The sequence below is a fragment of the Aphelocoma coerulescens genome, chromosome 8 (genome assembly GCF_041296385.1).
Source record: "Aphelocoma coerulescens isolate FSJ_1873_10779 chromosome 8, UR_Acoe_1.0, whole genome shotgun sequence".
NCBI classification, from domain to species: Eukaryota; Metazoa; Chordata; class Aves; order Passeriformes; family Corvidae; genus Aphelocoma; species Aphelocoma coerulescens.
This window is the reverse complement of record NC_091022.1, coordinates 11,425,760-11,448,335: the sequence shown is the minus strand read 5'-3', so window position 1 is coordinate 11,448,335 and position 22,576 is coordinate 11,425,760. Positions and strand designations below refer to the sequence as shown.

The window sequence follows — 22,576 nt, the reverse complement described above, 5'->3', positions numbered from 1 at the left end:
ACTGTGTGTGTGGCCTCAGGACAGCATGCAGGTGTGACCAGCACTCCCCTCCTCCCCAGCTATGTGTACCCTGGCACAATGATCCACACTGTGGATTAGGATGTATTAGGTAGTGGACTGTGAAATAGATTCTTAGCTATATCAGTATTTATCAGTTATGACATTCTGTCCCTAGTGCACGCTTATTTCTGAGAAATTAAAAAGAAAGAAAGAAACACCTCCCCCACCCCCCCCCCACCAAAACAAGGAAAAACCACACCCAAACTCATACAAGTAAGTTGAAAACCCCACAAAACTTCTATTGAGGCTTTCTGGCTGTTGCTATGTTTTGGAGTAATCCATTGTCTGGGATACAGCACTGCTGTGATGTATTAGATGAATATATCATAAGAGTGACATAGCTTTGATGATGTATTAATGGAATACATCGTTAAGGTGCCATAGCTCTTCTGATGCATTACTCCAAACATGACCAACTGGTGTGTTAGCACACAAGCATGTGTGTGTATGAAGTAGTGTTTCTCTACCTAAAAGTTCATGTGCAAGACAAGTTAGGAAGACTTGAAAGTCAGGGGCTTCTGAAGAGAGGGGTTGAGCTGGGTGGGACCAAAACTGAGGCTGGAGCTGTGTGCTTGCAAAATCTCTGTCTGAAGGTACAGAAAACACAGGGAGGGAAGAAGAAACTGTCTTTACTGAAGCAATGACAAATTTTCATTCCCTTGAATACAGTGATATGTGCTGTATTACATGAAAAAGTTCATCATTTTTCAAGAATGTCTTGACAAGTTTTTTTCAGGGTATTTTTTTCAATTCGTTATCATATTTTCTGTGAAAATGTGGTTGAATAGGTTTTATGTAGAAATAAAAACTCTTCAGTCTTAGCTGTTATTCATCTGTTTTTTGCTGTAGATGTCAGCTATTTCTGGTTTCAGAAAAGAAAGCAGGGTAAGTTCTGGTAAGCAGTCTTTTAACAAAGTTTGTTTTTACCACATTTCCAGACATAGCCACTTTTGGACAAGCTTTGGAGAAGCTTTCTGATGCAAACTGATAAATCCCCCTCACCCTGAACATGATATCAGACTTGAACAAAAGGCAATTAGAAAGCACATTAAATACTGATGATGATACTCACCTCCTTGTTTCCTAACAAAAAGACTTTATGTGTTGTGTGTGTTTGTACTTACAAACTTTCTATCTCTTTCCTTTAAATGCCTTGTATTGTCATGTTGTGGATGTTATTGACTGCATGTATGTCCTTGAATAGACTCTATTTATTGCCTGGTTTTGTTGAAAATCCAGCTCGCAATTGCTCCGGCCTTACAATGATACATATTTATTTAATTTCAATATTGCTGTTTAATCTAATTAATCTCTTGGGGATTTTTTTGCCATTCATAGAGCTGGGTGCAAGATTTGCCCATTATTGATTTTTTTTTCCCTCTGCCATGTTTAGAAAGAGAAGGATGCAGAGGCAGATGTAAAATACCACTTTTTGCTGAATCTATAGAAAGGGAAGTGTGGGAACATTTCCAGGGACTGAAAATCAACCTTTCCAGTATAAATTGCTCTTTTATTCTTTATGATGAGAGACATAAAATATCCAATGAAAAAGTTTCACTTCTCAGGTTTCACTCCCCACAGTATTTGCATAACTGCCCACTTTTTACATCACAGTATCTTGAACCACTAGATGGCATTGGCATTGTTAGTGTGAGTGGGGAGGAGATGGAGCAAACATCCTCCTTTCAATGGCCCCCATCTTCCTTCCTGCCATTCGAGAAGCCCAATCAGACAAGAAAATCCTCAAGTTCCCAGAGTTAGGACCATACCAAGTGCTGTATTTTCAGGTAATCTTCATGGATTGCTGCACAGTCAGTGCAGAAATGACCCAACCTACACAGCAGATTCCTGCTACTGGCTGGTTTTGAACTGACTGTGCGGAGCTGAGACTGCACCTGCAGCAACCCCAGACATAACCTGTGGAAGATACTGTCATGGACTTGCCAGCTACTGTGTTATGATGCATTCACAGTGATTAGCAGACTGTATTTTGTCTCGGGTGGGGTCTTGTTTTGTTTCTTTTGGGGTTTTTTGTATTCTGATAATCTCTGCGATAATTACTGCAATGGTTAATTTCTTCTGATCCTGTCACCACTCTTGCCTATAAGTACAGGAAATGATTGTGTTAGTGAGTATTCTAGGCATCTCTCATTAGAAGCAGCAGTTAACTAGGGATGTTAAAAATGATCTGCATATATAGATTTGTATCTTTTTCAGGCCAGCAGAGCAGTGTTTTGCAGCATAAAAGCTGTTAATAGAAAGTCGTGTTGCTGTCCTTTAACAGCGCTGATATGATGTTGGCTTTGTGTTACATTTTGTTATAGGCTTATTTATGAAAGCCTAGATGGATAGCTTGAAGAAAATCTTGGGAAATGGGTTGTGAGAAGTAATTTCTCTCTGTTGTTTCTGCTTCAAAGCTTGGTGTGAACTGATCCCAAGTGAGTAACTCTGGGATTAGATGGCATCCCTGCATGATATGGGAACTTGGCATCCCTCAGTGATGCCCAAGACCTTCTTTAAAGGTCTATTCTGATCCAAACCATTCTATGATGATAGAAGTTTAATTCTATCAACTGAACCTGACTCTTTAGGGATGGCTGTGTAGAAAAGGGCTGTGAAAGCCATTTGTGCTTGGCGATACAACAGGACCCACAGTTCCCTTCTTTCAGAAATGTGGGTAGGTTCCATCTCTTAAATTTGCATTATTTGTGGAATTTATATATCATAAGTATTAAAGGAATTGTTTGAGAAGCAATGCTTCGTTCCTACAATATAGCAGTGTATTTTATACAGGTTGCTGTAATCTCTGATTGGGGAATCATGTATAACCTAGTATTAGAGGCAATTATTTTAATCACAGCTTAGTGACATGTCACCACACTTGGAGCAGATGGGTAAATGTATTCCCAGAAAGCTTTTTTGTTCTGTGATCATTATCTAGTTTTTGCTGACTAAAATTAAGACAGGAGGAGGCAAAATAATGAAAATAGTAGAGCCTGAAAAACAGAGGCAAGAAAGCCACGGAACTGTTTCATAAGGGTAGTAGTAGAGAGAAGTATGAAAGCAGTGCTGTCTCTTCCCTGCTATTCCTTTATTAAGCATAAAGCCTTTTCAAATGCATGTTGCAATAGTAGCTAGGGACTCAGCCCCAGGTCAGGGCTTTGTCACGTTAGTGATTAACATACAGCTTCCTGTGCAATGGATGAAATTCAGGTTTTGGGTTTTTATTAATTAGGGTTGGGAGTTTTTTAACTATCATAGATATAAGTGATATTATTAGAGAGCAGTACCTTTCAGATGTAGACATGCTGTATTTCAACCTCTCTGAAGTTGAAACCAAAATACCCACTGCTAAGGCAAGGTAATAGGAAAACTCACTCATTCTTAACATACTTCCTATGTGTTGCATCAGCCAGAGCTGGAGTGTGAACACACTGTTCTCAGCACTTGAAATACACAGTTTGGAAGGGCTGTAATAGCTGTGCTCTGTGGCTTTACCTTTTAGTAAGTCCTACGCCACCAGTCACATGGTCCTATAGTTGATCCAGTCCTTACGGGTGTGTTTGAAATGCTAAGTGACCCTCTGGAACAGAGGTTCCTCTCTGAGGAAGCTGTGAACGTGAAGCACGTGGGGGCCCTCCCCAGGAATTCTGTAGTTTGAGCCCTTGGCAGAGTCAAAGAAGAGGGGAGACTTATTCTTACCCATTGTTGTTACTAGGATGTCCAAAGTAGAATTTTTTTAGGGATGTGTTTCCAGATTTGTCTCCTTTCTTCAGGGAAACTTGGAATTTGTGTTCCAGGACCCTGTCTCCTCTTCTACAGATGGATTTAGTTACTACATTGTTGACACATTTGCTTCAATATTGTAAAATAATCCATTACTTTTCACTCTGGTTTCACAGGCTTAATGCTTCTAAAATGCTTGCTGTGTGGTAACTTCCTCCCAGCTGGGCACAGTCCTGCTCTGCTTGCTGTCCTGACCAGCTCTGGTAAGGGACAGCCAGGCAGTCTCCTGAGGGGGCATTTCAAAGCAGAGCACGTGGGGCAGGGAGAAGAGTCTGATGGCCTCTGGGACTGCTGCCTTGGAGATGTACCTGTAGTAATGAAGCAGAAACTTCTAGGAACTTTTAGAGGATATTGTCTTGCTTTTGGAAATGGAACATTTCAATGCATTTGTCTGGCTGCACTGCAAAGTTGCAATGGATTTTGAGAGTGAATTCTTAACAATCAGTGAAACTCTTAGAACTTTTATCATAGTAGTATGATGTGGGGTCCCAGGAAGTGTTGTAGCATAATTTATTGATGTCAGTGCTGGTTGTGCATGCGAGTATGATCTTCCTGAAAATGTCTTGACTTATTGCGTGCATTACTAGAAACTGCCATGTGTATCTTTTTGAAAAGAGAGGCTGGTTTTGGAAATCAAAATAGATTTTCTATCTACTAGCTTCACAAGAAGTTTCTTGTAACTATAACCACTGACCCAATGAGCCAAGTCCCCCTATCAACTGTTTCACTTAATGATGTCTTTTCTTACAGTTCAGCAGCCCAGTTGAGTGAGTAGTTGCATGATGAGCAGCTCAGCAGTAAAACTTTTTGCACATCAGGTGCTGCGAACATGTTCTCCCATGGCTTGAGTAGGCATTTTTTAGTGTGGTTTAGAAGAAATTACACAGTGGCAAAACAAATCAGGAGAATCAGTAGCCATCAACCTACAAGTAATGGTCAAAAATCAGGGTGGTTGAGAGAGGTTTTACAGTGTGTTGATACACCAAGGATGTCTCTGCAACCAGAACTTCAACAACAAATAAAGAATGCGACCCATTCCTAACCCTTTTTTTTTTTTTTTTTCACTTTTTTTATTTTTAACAGCCCTATGCAATCCTCCCTCCTAGCTCTTTCTTGGAGAAAAGTGTACTCTTGTGTGGATTAGCTTGTGGAATTTTCAGTTTGCAGTGTGTCATGGAGCAGAAACCAAATAAACTCTGTTACGTGAATGGGCTCTGGAAATAAACTTCTGTATAATAAAGTGAATTCATTGCCCCGAGTCATTCTCAGCTTCTTTGTTTGCTCTAATTGGTTTGCTCTAATTAATTACATTGTTTGCACTTCTGCTGTGGTTTTGCATGGCTTCTCATAAAGCCTTGCCTTTTATCTTTTCCACTCTTACTGACATGTGCAGCAGGTGTGTTAACTACCTTTTAGCATCTTGGCTGTAAAAAGAGAAAGATTTCCATCAGTAGTGTCTTGGTGGTTATACCCATTCTACACAAGCCATGTAGGTGCTGCTTGTAAACAGCCTGGGCTGGGGCACAGAGATCCTTCTGTAGTTCCTGAGGTGGATAGTGACTAAGGAATGAGGCATGGCAATGGTCTGAAACGCAGTGTTTTTATTTCTGGGGAAGTTCACATCCTTAAGATCAGTTTTGGAACACAACCTCAGTTTCTTGGAAAAGGCCCTGCTTAGTTTTACGTTAATAAAAGATGTGTATTTGGCTTCATGTCAGAAACAGGAATTCAGAGACTTTGAAAAACCTTTGAAGACTGTTACAGCTGTAATTGGTGTGTTTTGTCTTGGGTGGAGAATTTGAAAGGTTTATTTCGAGAATATACACTCTTAAGGGCAGGAACTGTTACTCATCTGTGTTTGGAAAGCAGCACCAACACAGTCTGGATAACAATGCTACTACAGAAGGTTGAAAGAACAATTAAAGAGTGGAAATAATGACCTAAGGGAGGAACACTTAACTTAGCACGCTGACAACTGCACATCGTGTGTTTGGGGAAATCCGAGGGGAGAGAGAGAGCAAGAGAGTTGTCAGAGAGACTAATACTCTCAGAAGAAATATGATGAAATCTCTGTTTACATTTCATAGAAATTACATCAAATAACTTGAAGAAAAATCCTTTGAAACGGAAAGAGGGATTTTGTCCTCATTTGTGTTTTCTCCCAGGAGAGCTTGCCTCGTTTTTTGGTTCTTTCTCTTTTCTTTCTGAGTACCTTGGGACAGGGGGAGTCTGTCAATAAAACACCATCTCCAAAGCCACACTTTATTTGTGAATGCCGGGAGATGCGTACAAAAACTGTCAGGTAAATCCAGTTTCCCAAGGCTGCTCTTCCAGAGTAGCTTGGGTGCTCTCGAGCCAGCAAGTGTCCCTTCAGGGCAGACACACCAGAACATATCACCTTCTGACACCACTTAGCAGCTATTTTTTGTGTTTGCTGCAGGTTTTAAATGTTACTGTGACAGTCGTGTTTCTGGAAGAATGCAGGATCTTGGTCAGCCTTGGCTGGGTTGTACAGGTGGGAGGATCAAGGCAACGCATCCTGGGGATTTTCAGGGATTACAGGCAAGTTTGTGGCTGAAGAGAATTATGAATTCCTGGCTTGTGTGCTCTGGATCTCCAGAAAACAACTCTCATACAAGCTGAACTACAGACCTGAGCCTCAAATACCTCATGATTGACAGACCTATTGAAACAGAACTTATTAAATTATAAAAATATTTATTATTATATATAACTTTTAAAAGGGAGAGGATTTTTTGCTAATTTATCCATCTTCTGGAACATGTCAATTATGTCTGTATATACACTTTTTTCTAAAATAGTTCTTTAAACTATAAACACATTATCATTGTCTTCCTGGCTACATTGGTTTTTATTATATTACAGCTTTCATGAGAAAGCATTAAAACAAAGCAGAACAACTACAAAGTTACTACCAGGAAGAAAACAGGGTTTTTCTTGTGTTCTGGCCTTGATTTTATCACCTTAAAGTGATCATTTCCTTTCTGGAGCTTTTTTCTTGTTTTGTGTATATTATTTCTGTGTGTAGTTGGTTGCATGAAATCAAGCTCCTAACAGTGCCAAAATGTAAATTAAAAAAATTTGGTGAGGAGTAAAGCTAACAGCATCAGTAAAGTGATCCTTTAATAAATGAATTATAGTCTAAATATCTGAAAATACCTTTTATTAAAATTCTGTTGTTCTCTTCACAACTCCCACAGGCAATAAACAAACAATGTTTCTGTGTTATTAATTGCTTCCAAGTATATAGATGGGGAAACATAGTTCTAGAGCAGCAGATAATCTCCCTAAATCTCCCTGCTCTCTGTGTTTCCAGGCTGGCAGCTGCTGACACTGATGTGTTGTGCTGTCACACGGGGAGCAGTCGGGCTGTGCAGTGTTTGCTTCCAGCCAGTGGCCCCGTTGTCTCCTTGGAGTTGCTGCTCCATCCTGAGCAAAACATTACCAAGACACCATTGATGCTGCTCTCTGGATGTTGTCAAGACTCTGGCACACCAGGTGAGGTACCAGCCAGTTTTTCTGACAGCAAGGAAAGGTGTCTTAAGTGTGTCACTACAGAAAGTACAGTGGGTTTTCTTTTTTATTTATTTTTTTTCTCTGCCAGATGCCCAAGGGGCAAAGTTGGGTCAAAGTTTGATAAATAATAATTAAAAGCCCCCAAAACCAAAAACCCAAACAAAACCAAAAATCCACAGCAAAAAAGCAAAATTTTGTTTTCTTTCCTCTTTTTGCCAATGGCTGTTTTCTTGGTTATGTTGAGTATTGCTGTGTTGTTGGTGAAAAAAAGGCTGTCTTCAAATAATTTAATCCTAGCCCAGATGCTACTGCTTTGTTTAGATTCATCTATTAATATTTCTATGCAGTTCTTTAACAAAAATTCTGGGATGTTTCCTCTTTTCTCTCTGAAAACAATGTTTGGTGAGAACTGTTGATTATTTAGGTCTGTGGAACTGGTCATTGTAAGCCAAGACAGAGAGGGCTGACTGGTGACCTTGTCTTGCTTTTGGCTGGGGTTTCTTCAGCTTGGTGTGACCAGGTTTAGCAGTCACTTTCCTGTTTTGACATTTGTGGTCACTTTGCTGCTTCAGACATGTAGACAATATTATGTCCTTGATTTTTCCCACTCCCCAGCGTATAAAAAACTCTCCTGAAAATCCTGATGTGTTGGTAAAGTTGACTTACAAGTTTTGGTTTTGATACAAAGGAAAATTATAGTAGAAATGGGGTGGAGGGAACCTAAGTGGTACAAAAGGAGTGGAAAGGCAACAGAAGGGTCCTGTGAAGAGTGAGGGCTCTCACTGGGAGGGCATGGGGAACATCAGCTGGTTTTTCAGTAACACAAGTGAGCAGAGGAGGGACACTGACAGAAAAAAAACAAAAATTGTGAGATGTGTCCCAGCCCCACCTTCTCAGGTTCAGCACCACTGCACTTCAGTGTCTGAGGTTCTGCACGCAAAAGCAGGCAGGGGGGGAGGCTGCAACTGCAAATCCAGGTATTGTGAGACTCATAGGAAAGTGGTCTTAGGAAGAGTAGGACATTGCTGTGGAATACTTCAACTGAATTTGTGAAGTGAAAAACCAATTTGACAGAGTTTGTAGTGTTTGATTGTGTTTTTTGACAGAGCTGTAGTGTTTGATTTTAAATAAAAGCATACTCCAATAATAAGCTTCTATTTTCACAGCATGAGTTAAATAAATTGATTAAATATATTCAATCAATTATTCCATTCATGGTTTTTATCTGAAATTTATATACAATGAAAAATAAAACAAAGTTTATTAAATGAAAATTAAAACCAATATTGCTTACTGTGGCAGGTCCCTAAAATACATTCATGGTAATTTATTCAGGCCTTGTTAATACTTCAAAGCAATGATAATAATACAGCATATTTTATTTACTTTTTTTCTTTTCGATTAAAAGTGAATTAAGATTAAATATTTATGAAGCATAAATATCCTCGCGTCTCCTCCATGTCCATGTGCTTTCTTTTTATTTTACTTTTGGAGCTATTCCTCTCCCATTGTCTCTTCTGCTTTCTACTGTAGTTTTTGGACTGATCATAATAGACATTTACAATACTCTGTATTTCTTACTGTTGAGTTCAAACACAGGCATTCTGACAGACCTGTTAATGTACAGTTGTAGTGTGCTGCCTTGGTATGGGAAGCAGAGCTCTCTGCAGAACTTCCCTTCTTTGATCAAGATGAAGTTGTAAAGAGCAGGAGAGCTGTCGTGATGCAGTGCAAGGTGTAAACACCAGGGTATTGATTTGACATGCCTGCCTCACTTCTCTGCTACTCTGCACCAACACTCTTGTGCTTATATGAGTGGGAGGACACCACTGTGAAACAGGAATCGAGCTGCGTGTATGACTAAGCTTGGTGTCCCCCAGGGAACTGTGCCTCGTATAATATTTGATATAGGAACAGAAGTACTGGATGTTTGAGCATGCTTTAGGAATTCCCAGAGGTGGCATGTGGGGTGTGTGCACACGTCTGTAGGCACGCCAGCAGCTACTGAATGGCCGTCAGCGTTTTCTGTTCTACAAACAGTAGCTTGTTTGGGGTCCTTCCCACAAACACACTTTATTCCCTCTGCTTCAGAGCCCTGTTTTGCTCTATAATTGCAACTGACAGCCTGGATTGGTGGTATCCAGCAAATGTTCAGCAGCATCAGTTGCAGGGTGATTGATGTGAACACCGGACAGGGAGGCTCTTGCTCTGTGAAGGTTTGGTCTGCAGCAGCCTGATAAGCAGTCAGTGTTACTGGAGGCATTCTGACATGCTCTATCTCAGACTGAGAGGCATTTCACCCATTTACACCCTGACCCTGAACACAGGGAGGGCAAGATGTGAATGGACACAATTGTGACTCCAGTGCCGTTTGTTTTAGCCTTTGTTTTATTAGCAAGTAATGGTAAACCCTGCAGTCCTTACTGAGGCAGGGCAGCAGGGATCTAGGCCTCCATGAATACAGACAGCATCAGGAGCCTGTGCTCCTCCACCACCTTGCTTTACGTCACATCTGAATTATCCCCGGGGCATGCACAGGACATTCACAGCACTTAATGTAGGTCTTAGAGAAGTTACAGTGAATGGGAAATTGTTCAGGACCTTCCTGGGGCAATGGTGAAAACTGACCTAGTATTTCAAGTCCAAGCTTGCATGCCAGACTTCAAAACTGTCAGTAAAATGGAGGGCATTCTGTTACTTATTGGGGTAAACCCAAAGTGTGTTTTGCAAAGTGTGTTTGATGCAGAGAGTCTACATCTTGTCCCACCAGTGTGTGCCAGACCAGACTGTATCTATTAAGTAGCTTCTATAGCTGCCTTCAGCTGAGATCCACTGGCATCAGAGTAGACATCGGCTCTGTACTCCATCTGAGGGTCAGGTCCCCTTTTACCTTTATCCTTTAGGAAAGGTTTTTCTGTTGACAAGTTGCCCTTAGTAAATGTATCTTTTTTCTACACTCAAGTGCAACTGAATTTACTTGACTGTCACAGAAGTATTTGGGCTCATGCCAGCATCATAGGGTAACACAGCTCCAGGATCTGCCCCTAAAAATTTATCTGCAACCTTCTTGGTTTGCTGTTAGTTTAATGCTGTTTGTCTGCCATCCCAAATTCCAGCAGATGCAACCATATAGATTTTCCCTGGAAAAAAACAACTCTGTCAGCGAAGGTAGAAATATTGTTAAAACTCTTGTGATGTATTTAGACTATGGGCTTCAATGTAGGGGTTAATAGAATGTTATTCAGTATTCCAGGAAATTGTCAAGATCACCAAGTATCTTACTGACTTGACCTCTGTTACACTGAACTCACTCTTTCCATGTTTCCAATAAAAACATACAGCAGATTGTTCCAGAAGCAGTGTCAAACTCAGTTAAAAATAAATCCCCTCATACTTTAGGCATGTAATGTGTATACTAAATATATCTCACCAAAATATATCTCTTGTAAGGAAAACTATCTAAAATATATCAACCCTGAAATCTCCCCTGGGTCTTCTGCAAAACCATGGGTTTCAGTTATGATTCCTGAAGGTTAAAATAATCCTTCCTCATTTGTAAGCCACCTAATCCTCTGTGTTTTACTCTGCTTTTATTGCAACACTAAACCAGCTTTGTTTCATTCAAGTGCAGGATTTGTAAATAACTAATTATAGCCCTGTTTTTTTCCCTTGAAGCATTAACATTTGGCACCTGAGAGAACAAGCCCGTTTCAACTAGCAGACAGTTCAGGGAAGCACTGGACTTGGTCTCAAAACAGTAGGGTACAGCTGACGAGCTCTCTTGGACCACTTCACCTCCTGCTCTCAGAACAGCAATCAGATGAGCCAGAGGGCAACTTTAGGAAAATATTTTTCTCTAGTAGCAGTAACATCTGTCTCCTTGGCAGCCTGCACTGGCAGTTGTGTTGGAAGCTGTGGGTTTGCCCCTGGCCCTGCCATGTATTTACATTGCTGAGAGGTTATCCTGAGCTCTGCTGGATCCTGTTACCTGATTTTCTTTTGTTCTGTCATTTTTCCTCCCTGATGCTTTGGCTGTTTAACTCTTTATGTACATGTAAAGTGAAAATTACATGTGCAGTATGAGACCAGAGGTATTAATTTGAAAGTATTAAGTGGTAAATCTCTTTCTGATTAGAGATTCAGCTTTTCTGATATGTTTTAGCTGTATTTATTTGGCTTCAGACTGGGCAATTTCATCATTGTTGTCTGAGCTTTTGAAGGTGCTGTTCTCTACACTCTGTCTTCTGCTCAAATTCTTTTTGGTGCTCATATTTCTCCTGCATTTTACTCTCCCCTCCTCTTCTGAGTAACTGATTTTTGACTGATGCTTCATTTCAGTGGAATGATGATATTATAAAGACAATTATAAAGTATTCAGCACGGGCATATCAATATTTATTGAGATACTGAAAAAAATAATTCCACTGGTGATGAAAAACTCTTGGCAAGAACTGACATGACAATATGTATTTCACTGATACAGTAAGAGAACTTCAACTTCAACAAGTAACTCACTGCACATTCTAAGAGTTGCATGGATTTAAATCCAAGGCAGCTGCAGAACATCTGTAATACAAATAATCAGACTTTACAGATTGTCTGTTTACAAACACAGAACAACTATAATAAACCAGCCAAAGCCAAACCTTTTGAATTTTAGTCTGCTTTTACTAATATATCCTGTAATCAATAAGGCAGTCAGAAGAAAATGCTTGGTTACAAAGTAGTTAACAATTAACATGAGTGGTGGTGTTTTGTGATTTGTTTTTTTTTTTGTTCGTGTACTTTGGGCAATATGATGAGATTCTTGGAACCCCGGATGTGGGCAAATATATGTTACATTACCTGAAGCCATTTCCATTAACCTAAATTGTTCCTTTCTTCTACATTCTTATTTTTATTCTTCTTTCCTCTATGTGGATAATGGTGTTCTGAATAGTTAGCAAAATGTTTTTCATCTTTTTTCTCAATATTCAGTGAGATTCACTGTAGCATTTCAACAGGAAAAAAAAGAAAAGACAGAATGCAAACGCTTGAATTAATGCTTTGCTTTTCTTTCAGAAAGGAAAGAATGACCACGCTTATCTTGTTTGTGTGTTTCACAGCCACTGTCAGTCAGCACCCACACTTTACTGTTAATTTTGTTTGTTTGAGGGAGAACACTGGTATTTAAATAATGCTTCCATCTGCCCTGCGTGCTGAGGGGGCTGTGCTCGGTTTGCTGGTGGGCTGTAGGACAGTGTGTGTCCTACCACATGTGTGCTGTGGTACAAGACAGGCAGGTAGGAGTTGCAGACGCTTGGCTTTGCTGTGTTGGTACCCTATGCATGGACAGAATATTAGAGCTGATTAATACAGGCAATTAAAACAGTGTGCTTTGTACTAATGCAGATGTAATAGCTGATGTCTTTGGTATACAATGTATGAATGATTGGACAAAAGTGAGAGAAATGCACCTTTTCAAGTTCACATGAAACAGAAAAAGTTATAACTCACATAATTTACAATAGATTTAAATAAACTACATTTAGGATTATGAAGATTTACAGACATTTAATCAAGTGAATGATTTTAATTTGTAAAGACCCTTCTGTGTCCCTGAACTATGTTCCACTAACTTGAAGACATGCTACAGTAAACACATATATTTGGCTTCTTCATTCTGGCTATATCTTATATAAAGATGAAACCAAAGAACAATAAATTAGCATCATAATTGTCTACAGTGAAAACTATCATATACAATATAAATAAACTATTCAAAAGCCAGCAATCTTCATGAAAAAAATTAAAGTATTAGGATTTTATACAGTTTCTACAAGTGATTGTGCAGCCAATAATCTCAAAAATTAAAGTCAAAATGAAATACCCCTATTGATTTTAGTGTCTCACGACATACAGTAATTAAGTACTGGTAAAATAATTACCAATTTAAAAGAAATAATAAGGAAATCACTGCTCTGCAATTTTATCACAGTTTTTTCCCCACAGGACCTAAAGAATGTAAACACTATGTTTTTGTTAATGTTAGAGATTAATACTTTATTTTGAAATGTATGTTGATCTACACCTGCACAGTTACCTTTAAGGGTAATGAAATAAGGCAAGACTTATAACTGTGGCACTACATGTTAATACTGATATCTCATTTGGACAGAGAGAGAAGTGTTTGTTCTTTTCTAATATTTGTTCTGCAGCAGACTTTGGCCTACATAGACACAGCAGTATCACTCTTCTTTCTTTGTGTAAAATATGTGTATTACCTAACTTTAAAACCAGAAAGTTTCATTAGATCTTGGATGTCTGAGTTGAAATTTAGTTTCCAAATTACTGGCAAGTTTAAAGATAATTTCTTAATCGCTCCATGGCATCATCAGGTCGTACAATTCACTTGTCACTTCTTTTATCACAAAATTTCTTTTAAAAAAATTTTTTTTGGTTTTTTAACATCAGTATTTGGTGCCCTAATTTCTGTTTTCTTGTCAAAGATGTGTTGTTTGGGATGGCTAAAATATCTCCATTTCCTTTATTTGGAAACAGCCATGAAGATATAGTGGAGCCATCTTTTAGCGCTGCCCTGGTTGAGTTTACAGTTGAATTGGCTAATTTACTTTGGAATATTTCTGTAGCTACTTAACAGCTATCTGGTAAGAGCAGTAGAAGAGGAATACTGCCTGGTAGAACAACATGAACACATGACAAAACAAACTTCAGAACACAGTTAAGAATGCCAAGCGAACTGGATAACAGACTCTTCCTAGGAGCGGTTTGCAGGCCCCAGAGACTGACAGTCAGAGCCAGCCTCTGAGGGTTTGGTGGCCACACCACACAGTGCGTGGCCTAGGCCAGCTCTCTCTTACAGCTTGTTGAATGGATGCCACATCATTTAGCACAGAAGTAAGTGTTGGGTTCTTGTAAGGATGACAGAAGATGCTAGAGATGCAGTTTTGCATCTGTTGTAACTGTTTTATGAGTCCTCTATGCAGTGAAGGAATTTAGTGCATTCAAATTCCCCACCATCTTAGCTCAATAGTACAGATCAGGTTTTTTCACCTAGGTTTCTTCATATTGGCAATCAGCAGAGTTAAATATACAAGGATCATTCTGTCCTTTTTCATGTTGACATTGGTGATGGTATCCACTTGGTAAGTTCACTCCAGTATAAAGTCCTATATAGATTCCTTTGGGGATGTGTAGCATATGATTCACAGTTTGCAATACAAATACCCTGATACATCACTTATTTACTATTAGTATTTGATTATTATACCATTTTGCAAAGTCTTAAAACCACGTTTTAATTAGTGTTGCTTGGAGCAGTTCAGAATAATTTTTTTCCTTGAAAGCAGAAGCTCTAATGGGTATAATTTATGCTCTCTTTGCATGCAGCATCTCAATGAGAAGGTTATTACATGGCACATCCCCGTTCAGGTGTTTGTAATAGAGGTATTCTTCGGCCTGCATACTGATGGCCCGGATTTCTGGTAGTCGCAGGAGAAGCTGCCCAAATTTGTCTGTTTGCTGGGGGTAATTACACATTGTGTAGTCCAGCAGAGCAGCATTCACTTGTTCCTGAACACCTTCCACAAGCTGGAAGTTCTCGAGATTTTTGACATCTGAATGATAACAAAAAAAAAAAAAGGTAATAATTCAGTTGCATTTTAATTCCTGTTTATGAAGGCAGTGTTTCACTAAATGGATGTATTTTTTTTTGCCTCCTGACAAAAGCATACTTTACAAGCTGCTGAATATTCAGTGAACCCTTTTGCCAACTTTCCTGGGAAAATGATCACAAAAGAGCTTTAGTAGAGTGTCTTGTTGAAATTCTGCATATACCTCAAATCAATTAGACACCAATGGAGTCTGAGCAAGGTCAGCTCTTTTCATAGCTAACAAAAAGAAAGGTTGAGGATTCCTAAAGTAGAAGACCATAATATATTGCTAGCAAATGAGTCCCAAGAGGAAGCCCTATCTTTAACCTACGATGTTACACAATTCATATAATTCTGTATTAATTTTTCTGACCCAAGGTGAAATCTGTGTCCAGGGTATGATGTAGTTAATTCTAATAAAAAGTGACAGCGTTCTTGTTTCTGTTTGACATTTTCTAAATGATTCTGAAAGCCTTTGACTTGTCTAGCCTATGTTAATGAACCATCTGGTACACTCCAGTGACTGCCAAAATAATATTCCCTACTAGAAACTCTCTAAAATATATATTTCACTGACTAATGATCTTTATAAAATGAAATCATTGTCCTTTGGGTGGAATACTAGATAAGAATGGTGCCCTTTAACCTGCATATGGTTTCTGAAATCCAACACTGATTTTTTTTTTTTTCTGGTATTGGACAACGGGGCATTTACATCAGCACAGCAGGTACAGTTTGTTCACTCTGCCTCTGTTTGATTATCTTCTGTTCCTATACAGCAAGTTCAAGCTCTGGAAATGCTGCTCAGAGATAAATGCCAGTATATTATCTCCTCATTGTTTGCTCCCCTGTGTAAAAGTCACTCAGATAGAATTGTCTTTTAACATGTCTGGTGAATGCAGAAGTTATTCTGAAGCTTGCAAATTAGAGTGCTGCTCTAATGCAGGAAGAGGGAACTGATCAAAGTGCACTTGCTGGGAGAGCTTATTTTGGTTGGTGTTTGATCATTTTTACCATCAGCAGAGTACTGTAGCACTTTCTTGTAAGGCTAAATCATGGTGCTACTGGGCATAACTATACTGCTAATTCACTTTGTATAGACAGATCTGTTCATCTATGGATATTCTCTGAGCACAGGAGATGGAGAATTTGGCAGAATTTGGTTCATTGTAAATGCCAGCCTTTGATTGTGGGGAAATGAGTGTTTTCCTTTGCAAAACAGGAACACACATTGGTCACCCGATCCATCAGGAGCTTGGGAGGCTGTGCAAATTTGGTCTCACTGCACCTTCTCCTAGAAGTGCTTTAAACAGAGCAAATACTGGTTCCTGCACATAACTTCGTGCTGGAACATGAGGGAAGTGGTTGGAGGAGGCAAACACTGTCTTTAGAACAAGAGGATAGGAAAGATGCCAAGGGTCCCGGTGGCAGCCGGTGGCAGCACGCACAGCTTCCAGAACCCAAGGCTTTGAGCAAGAGTCCCTCTGGAATGTGCTGGCTGCCAGCTGCGTGCCGGGTTCCCTCCTGCATGAGCCGGGGCAAGTGTTTCCTGCTGTGGTTGTTATTGCCTGCCTCTTTCCTGTCCCAGTTTCACTGTGGAAATGAAGCAAGTGACTCCTGGATTTGTGCTGCTTGTTTGGGAACTGGGGACATAACATGCACCAGAATTTTGGGAGCTGATTTAAGGAACTCGCCAGTAACACTTAAATTATGGTGTCTGTCCAGCAAGAATCATCTGAACTTTACATTATCCCGAGTGAAGAAGACTGGAAACTTCAAAGCTGCTATGCCTGGTCCCTTAGCTATTCAAACTCATTTATCCAAAGTCTTTCTGCCAGTGTCTCTGGAGATCTTTGGATAATCATGTTTTCATGTATTACACTGGACATTTTCTCACACAAAATATAGCTGTTTATTATTTTATTTACCTACAGAAAACTCCCAAGGTATTTTGTAGCTAGTGTAACCTGGTTTAGAAATTGGGTGTTCTAAGCATCTTTTTATAAAGTTAAGAAAGAAACAGTATCAACTATCACAATTAATTTAAATAGGTTGTTTCAGATGCAAAATACAATCATGAATGAACTGCTAGAACATAAAAACTCCTGCAGAAAACAGGGTCTGTGCTGGAGATTAAACTGTTAAACAGCAAGGTAAAATGTATGATGATTACAGAATCAGTATTTGGAACTTTTTTTCCTCTGTAAAAATAACTTTAAAAGTCAGGAAGTTTTAGAAACTGTTCACTGATTCAACCCCCTTTAAATTCAAAGGGCATCTTTCTATTGCTGTCTGTTTGAGCCATACTGTGTATGAAATTGTGCTGGCTTCCTGGAAAACCAGGGTCATTGTTAGTTTTACCCTCTGTTCAAATGTTGTTGCATGGATTATATATTTATTGAAAAATCACAAGATAAAATTTTACAGAGATTAAGAAGAAACAAAATCTGAGAATTGCAAATTTTTAATATTTTTTTACAAAAGTGGCAAATTTAATATATTTTTTAGAGATACCTTCTGTTTTTAGCTGTATTGATACCATACTCCAAGTCAAGAGGAGGCATAATATTTTATCTGTATAACTCCCAAACACAGGATCAGTGGCTTCTGGCAGTGGGTGTACCAGCACAGTGTGAGGTGTTCCTATACACCCATCAGCTATATGGCCTCAAGGAGTCCCATGGGAGTTGCAGAACTACAGGGGAAGGTCTGTGCTGTTTTCTCATCTCAGTGGACAGTTCCTTCAGTACTCACATGTGGCAACATAAGCACTGAAGTCAAGATGTAAAAACAAGTTTAATTGATACTAACAGTAAATGAAAAGTAGTTCTGGGCTCCTATGCCACATTCAGCCCGAGGAAATACTTTTAATGTCTTTCTTCTAAACAAATTCTTGCTATTTGTGGTGAGGCTCAGTACTTGTAAACAAGATGTTATTAGTTAACCAGTGAAAATGTGTTGATTTTTCCTGACTTTCTATACTGAAATAGAGCCAGTCCAAGTAATTACAGTTTAGGACACCACTACACAATTCTTTTGTGTGTAGATCGCTCCAGGACTGCAATTGCAATAGTAAGGACATAGAGGCAACCTGATTTGGGGTCAGTCTCCATGAAGTGACCAAGATCTCTGGATATGACTTTTGATAAGTGCTCTTATCTCGTATACATTAGCAGTGAATGTTGCAGTAAAGCAAATGAGACAGTCTGAACAGAGAGAAGCCAAAGAATATGTGCTGAGAGCACTGTGTAAATCTCCACTGTCATCTCTCAAGCTCTCCTATGATATTTTGTATATCATCAGAAATAGGTTTGCTGAACTCACAGTTGCAATAAAAATTATGTTGTTCTTTTTGAGAGAAAATCATGAACTCTAGCTCTGCTAAAGATGAGTAATAACAAAGGAAAATATGCAAATATTAAGTTATTTCCAGTAACTTCAAGTTATGCAGGTAGAACAAGAAATGGTACACAGTTTTCGCTGGTGGTACTTAGTGTTAGCTGGTAGTGATCCAAATGAGATTAAACAGTAACTTTGGGGTTTAAGTAGAGGGTTTTCCTGTGGTTTGAGTTTGGTTTTGTGCTCACTATTTATTATGTAACTCTGGCTAAACAGATTTAGTTTTTACAAGTATTTCCTTTGACTGCTAAGGAGTTAACTTGGTGAGACATCAAGCAATGCTGGTGTAACTGCTGAAGGCAGTCGTGTACAATGAGCGTGAAATCTGCTACTGATGTGTTCAGCACATCCCTTATGCTTTCACATAATTCCACATTCCTGTTATTTTTTTCTAAACTGGAATGTCTCTTACCAATCTTTACATCGGTTAGTAACAATTTAAAGTACACATGTTTGAGCTTAATGCAAGAAATCATTTTCTGAAGTTTAGATGCTTGTAAATTAAATGAGTAGGAGTAGGTCCCCCCTCCCACCCACACACCCTTTAAATCCTAGCAGCTAGAAAAAGTGTTTTGTGTTGCTACAGTAAGTATCAGTCTCTTAGCTCTTCTACTTTATTCACTCAGGGACTAATTACCAACTTTTTACATGAAACAGCCTTACTGTGAGCTCACAGTGGGGCGCGCATCTTTTTCTATCCTTATTGAAAAGTAAACCCTTAGGTCTTCTGGAATATATTATATGTTTTACAAGAAATAGCAATTGCTTTTCTGTCAAACAAAGAATTTTTGTTCTCTGTAGCTTACTTTTGACGATTAAGACAAAAACAGTATTATAGTGTGTCAGGATCTGCTCTGCAGTCACAGTAAAAATCTGCCAGTATTCCCAGATATCCCCCCATTTTGATTATTTTCTACATCTGCCATAACTCTGTGCATTAAGCTGAAACTGCATACAACATTCAGCCCAAGGAGAACACTTTTGCATATTTTCCCCCAAAATGGGTCTGGTCTTTAGAGGGGAAAAATATTTAGGTTTCAGAGAGATTTTCTCCCTCTCATATTCAAAACATGAAATACAGAAAATTTGGGGGTGTACTAATCTATAGAGAGTTTCCTTTCATCTGGGAATTTTGAAAAGAAAAATGAAACAGAATGAGAGATTTAACTTTGAAAAACAGTAACTCCTTAGGAGCACAAAATATTTCCTAGAGAAAGCTGGTTAAATGTTACTGCTCATATCATCTATTTGATACTGTTTCTACATGAAGCAATGAAGAGGTGTGAATACAGCTCAGGTGCCTCTGTTTTGCACCAATGCAGGGATGAAATAAGATTTTGGGCCTCTCCATGGGAAAGAGGATTTCTCCCTTTCACAAGACTGCTTCCAGTCTTATGGATACTCCAGGCACTAGGGCTTGTTACCCACCCAGGCCTGAGCTTCCTCACCCTGAAGGTGCTGATGAGCCTCATCATTTAAGGACTTTATTGAAACCCAATGGCTCTAACCCTTCGTAGCTCTTTGGAACAACTGATTAGCTCGTGGATAAACTGTGATATCTTCCAAACTCTGCTGAGGGTGATTTTGGCCAGGATGGCCTTCAGACTTGCCCTCTGAGAGGTTTGCCTGTTCTTTCAAGCCATGCTGCATGGCTTAAGAAGCAGCATTGCCTCTGCCTAGAAACATTCTCTTTTGTCAGGGAAAGCAACAGTGTGCCTCCTCACATGGCTGGGGTTCTCATCAGGGGCTTTAGTGTGAGGCCAATTCCCATTTGAGCTTGAAGATGGAATATGTTACTTTTGATGAAGGTTTTTACCCCAGAGTAGTTCAAAGAAGAGGAATTAACCAGGACTGAGGTAATGTTATCGAACCTTCCTCTATTTAAACATTTTTACTGTATTTTTCCTACTTTCTGCTAGCCTTGCAAAATCTGTGGGTTACAGGACTGAAAACACAGGTAGATTTTTGACATGTGCTAAAAATTTTTTTGAAGGCAAGTATAGTAATGGTTGATAAAATGCCAGTCTCTGAAAATTACCCACAGTTCTCCTTCATTGAAACTAAGGGCAACAGCAGCAGTTCCATATAGCACATCTGTTATGAAGGCAGATGCATGCCACTCTATAGTTAAGCCTTCTTGACATGACAAAATGCTATAATGAAGGAAGATTTATGGTAAAGATAAGCTCCTTACTGCAAAATTCCCCTCAATTTTATTACAGCAGGACTCTGCTGAGTATTACTCACTTGGAAGTCATGGGAAACAATTCTTGATAGATGTTTGTTAATCAGTGATAAGCTGCATATATTTAGCACTTTCCAAGCCTTGAAAAACCTCAACACTATGAGAACAAAAACACTTTTTTTAAGACTCCCAAGTCCAAACTGGATGTGTAGAAAACTTTTCCTGTCTTTAGGATTCTTTTTTGGCAGTGGCTAAGCTATCTGTAACAGTGCAACAGTCAATCGCTGTTTATTAGGGTCATAAAGTAATTTTCATTTTCAGTTGAATGTAACATCTGATAAGGGCACATTGTTTTGAAAATCTTAATGAAATTCTTCTATAGCAGAGCATTTTGTTCATGCCCAAATATTGGGCAAAACTGTCTATCTTTTTAAAGTGAGAATAAGATACTTATGAGAACAAGCTGTAATTTTTAGTCTGGATCCTATTCCACTCTCTCAGTTTTCAATCTTGATGGACTTTTGGTTTCTTTCGGAACAACTTAGACTCAACTAAAACGTTTTCATATTGCTTTATAGTGGTAGACTTCTTTCTGATACTATTTAAAATATTGAAGCCTGTTTTCTGTTCTAAAAAGATTGTAAAATGATGGATTCTTACTGAGAAGTTCCTGATGTCTATTAAGAACCATTCTTATTGATGTTGTGAGTAATTTTATAATTTCTTTTGCCACTGTTAGCTCTGCAATGGGAAGAGAGACATGGGGAAATAAGGGGAATTCCTCTCCCTGTGTGACTGTGGAAGTAGGTTACTACATTTCAATTGTTTCTTTTCTTACACTCCCAGTAAAGACAGCAAAGCTTAATTTGATTTCTTGAATCTTTATGACTGGTGTAATTACGGAGCCATCACTCAGGAAAACAAAACTGCTTGACTTTCAGCAGCTCAGGCTGAATTTACTCTCTTGGAAGTTAAACAAACAAACAAAATCTCCACTCGCTTCTTGTCCCGACGCCCCAGGAACCAACATCCTTATTACATGTAAATGAGGCATATGTGATATGGTGGTCATTGAAACACAATAAAATGAGATCCTGCCAGGCCTCTGACGTAGAGTTGCTCACAGGTCCTGTCCCAAAGTCCACAGCCAGCTACACCCTTAAATACAAAGTCCAGCATTTCTCACTGAAACTCACGAGGGAAAAATGCACCCAGGTGCAGCCCCACAGCCAGGGGTGTGGAGAGCCAGTGGGGATGAAACTATGGCCCAGCCCAGAAGATGCTGGGACAGTCCCATGGACAGACCACAGTCCCAAGCAGTGGTTCCACTGCTGGCACTTCATCTTGGCCATGCTTAAAGTCCACTACCACCTCACTTTCTTTCACTTTCTAAAGCTGCCTCCCTGCCTGCAGTTCTGTCCCAGCCTGGCTCCTGCCTTGTGGGTCAGCAGTGAAACGTGTTGCTTGTCTCTTGCTCATCTGGGACTGAGGGCAGCCTATTGCCCAAAGGTTCATTCTGTAGGTGTTTTAATCCATGCTTAAGCATTCACTGATGGGATTATGTTGCACACAAAAGAGTAGCTGCTGCTTTCTTTGAAGACATGACAGAGGAACAGGAGTTTGGAGAGCAGTTGCTCTGTTGTGTCTTCAAGGAAAATCCCCAAACAACTGGGATCTCTCACCATGCCAATGGGTGGTCTCTGCTATTGCTTGCTACAGGCTGTTCTCAGTGAAAGTGTCCTTCAGGTTGAAGCTCTGCTGGTGCACTGAAAAAATTAACCCTATGTGATTTAGCCCAAATTTACTGCCTGCCTTTGTAGGCTGGTGGAAAGGGAACCTGCCTGGGCTGACAAGGCTTTCTGGTTTCTGCTTCCAGGCTTGTTTGTGTATTTGACCCAGTGACTGCTTAAGGTAAATGACAGATCAATCCTAGAAAAAATGTCTCCATCTAAGTCTC

The 22,576-nt window shown here is 39.4% G+C and overlaps 1 protein-coding gene across 1 annotated transcript in view; it reads right to left on the bottom strand.

Moving 5' to 3' along the window:
* Positions 1 to 11,756: 11,756 nt before the first annotated feature.
* The window catches only part of NR5A2 (nuclear receptor subfamily 5 group A member 2), an 87,806-nt gene continuing 76,986 nt past the window's right edge, over positions 11,757 to 22,576 (bottom strand). Inside the window, exon 8 of the mRNA XM_069022626.1 lies at positions 11,757 to 14,999. Coding sequence (XP_068878727.1) covers positions 14,752 to 14,999 — 248 coding nt within the window. The 3' untranslated portion in view covers positions 11,757 to 14,751. The remainder of the gene's footprint in view (positions 15,000 to 22,576) is intronic.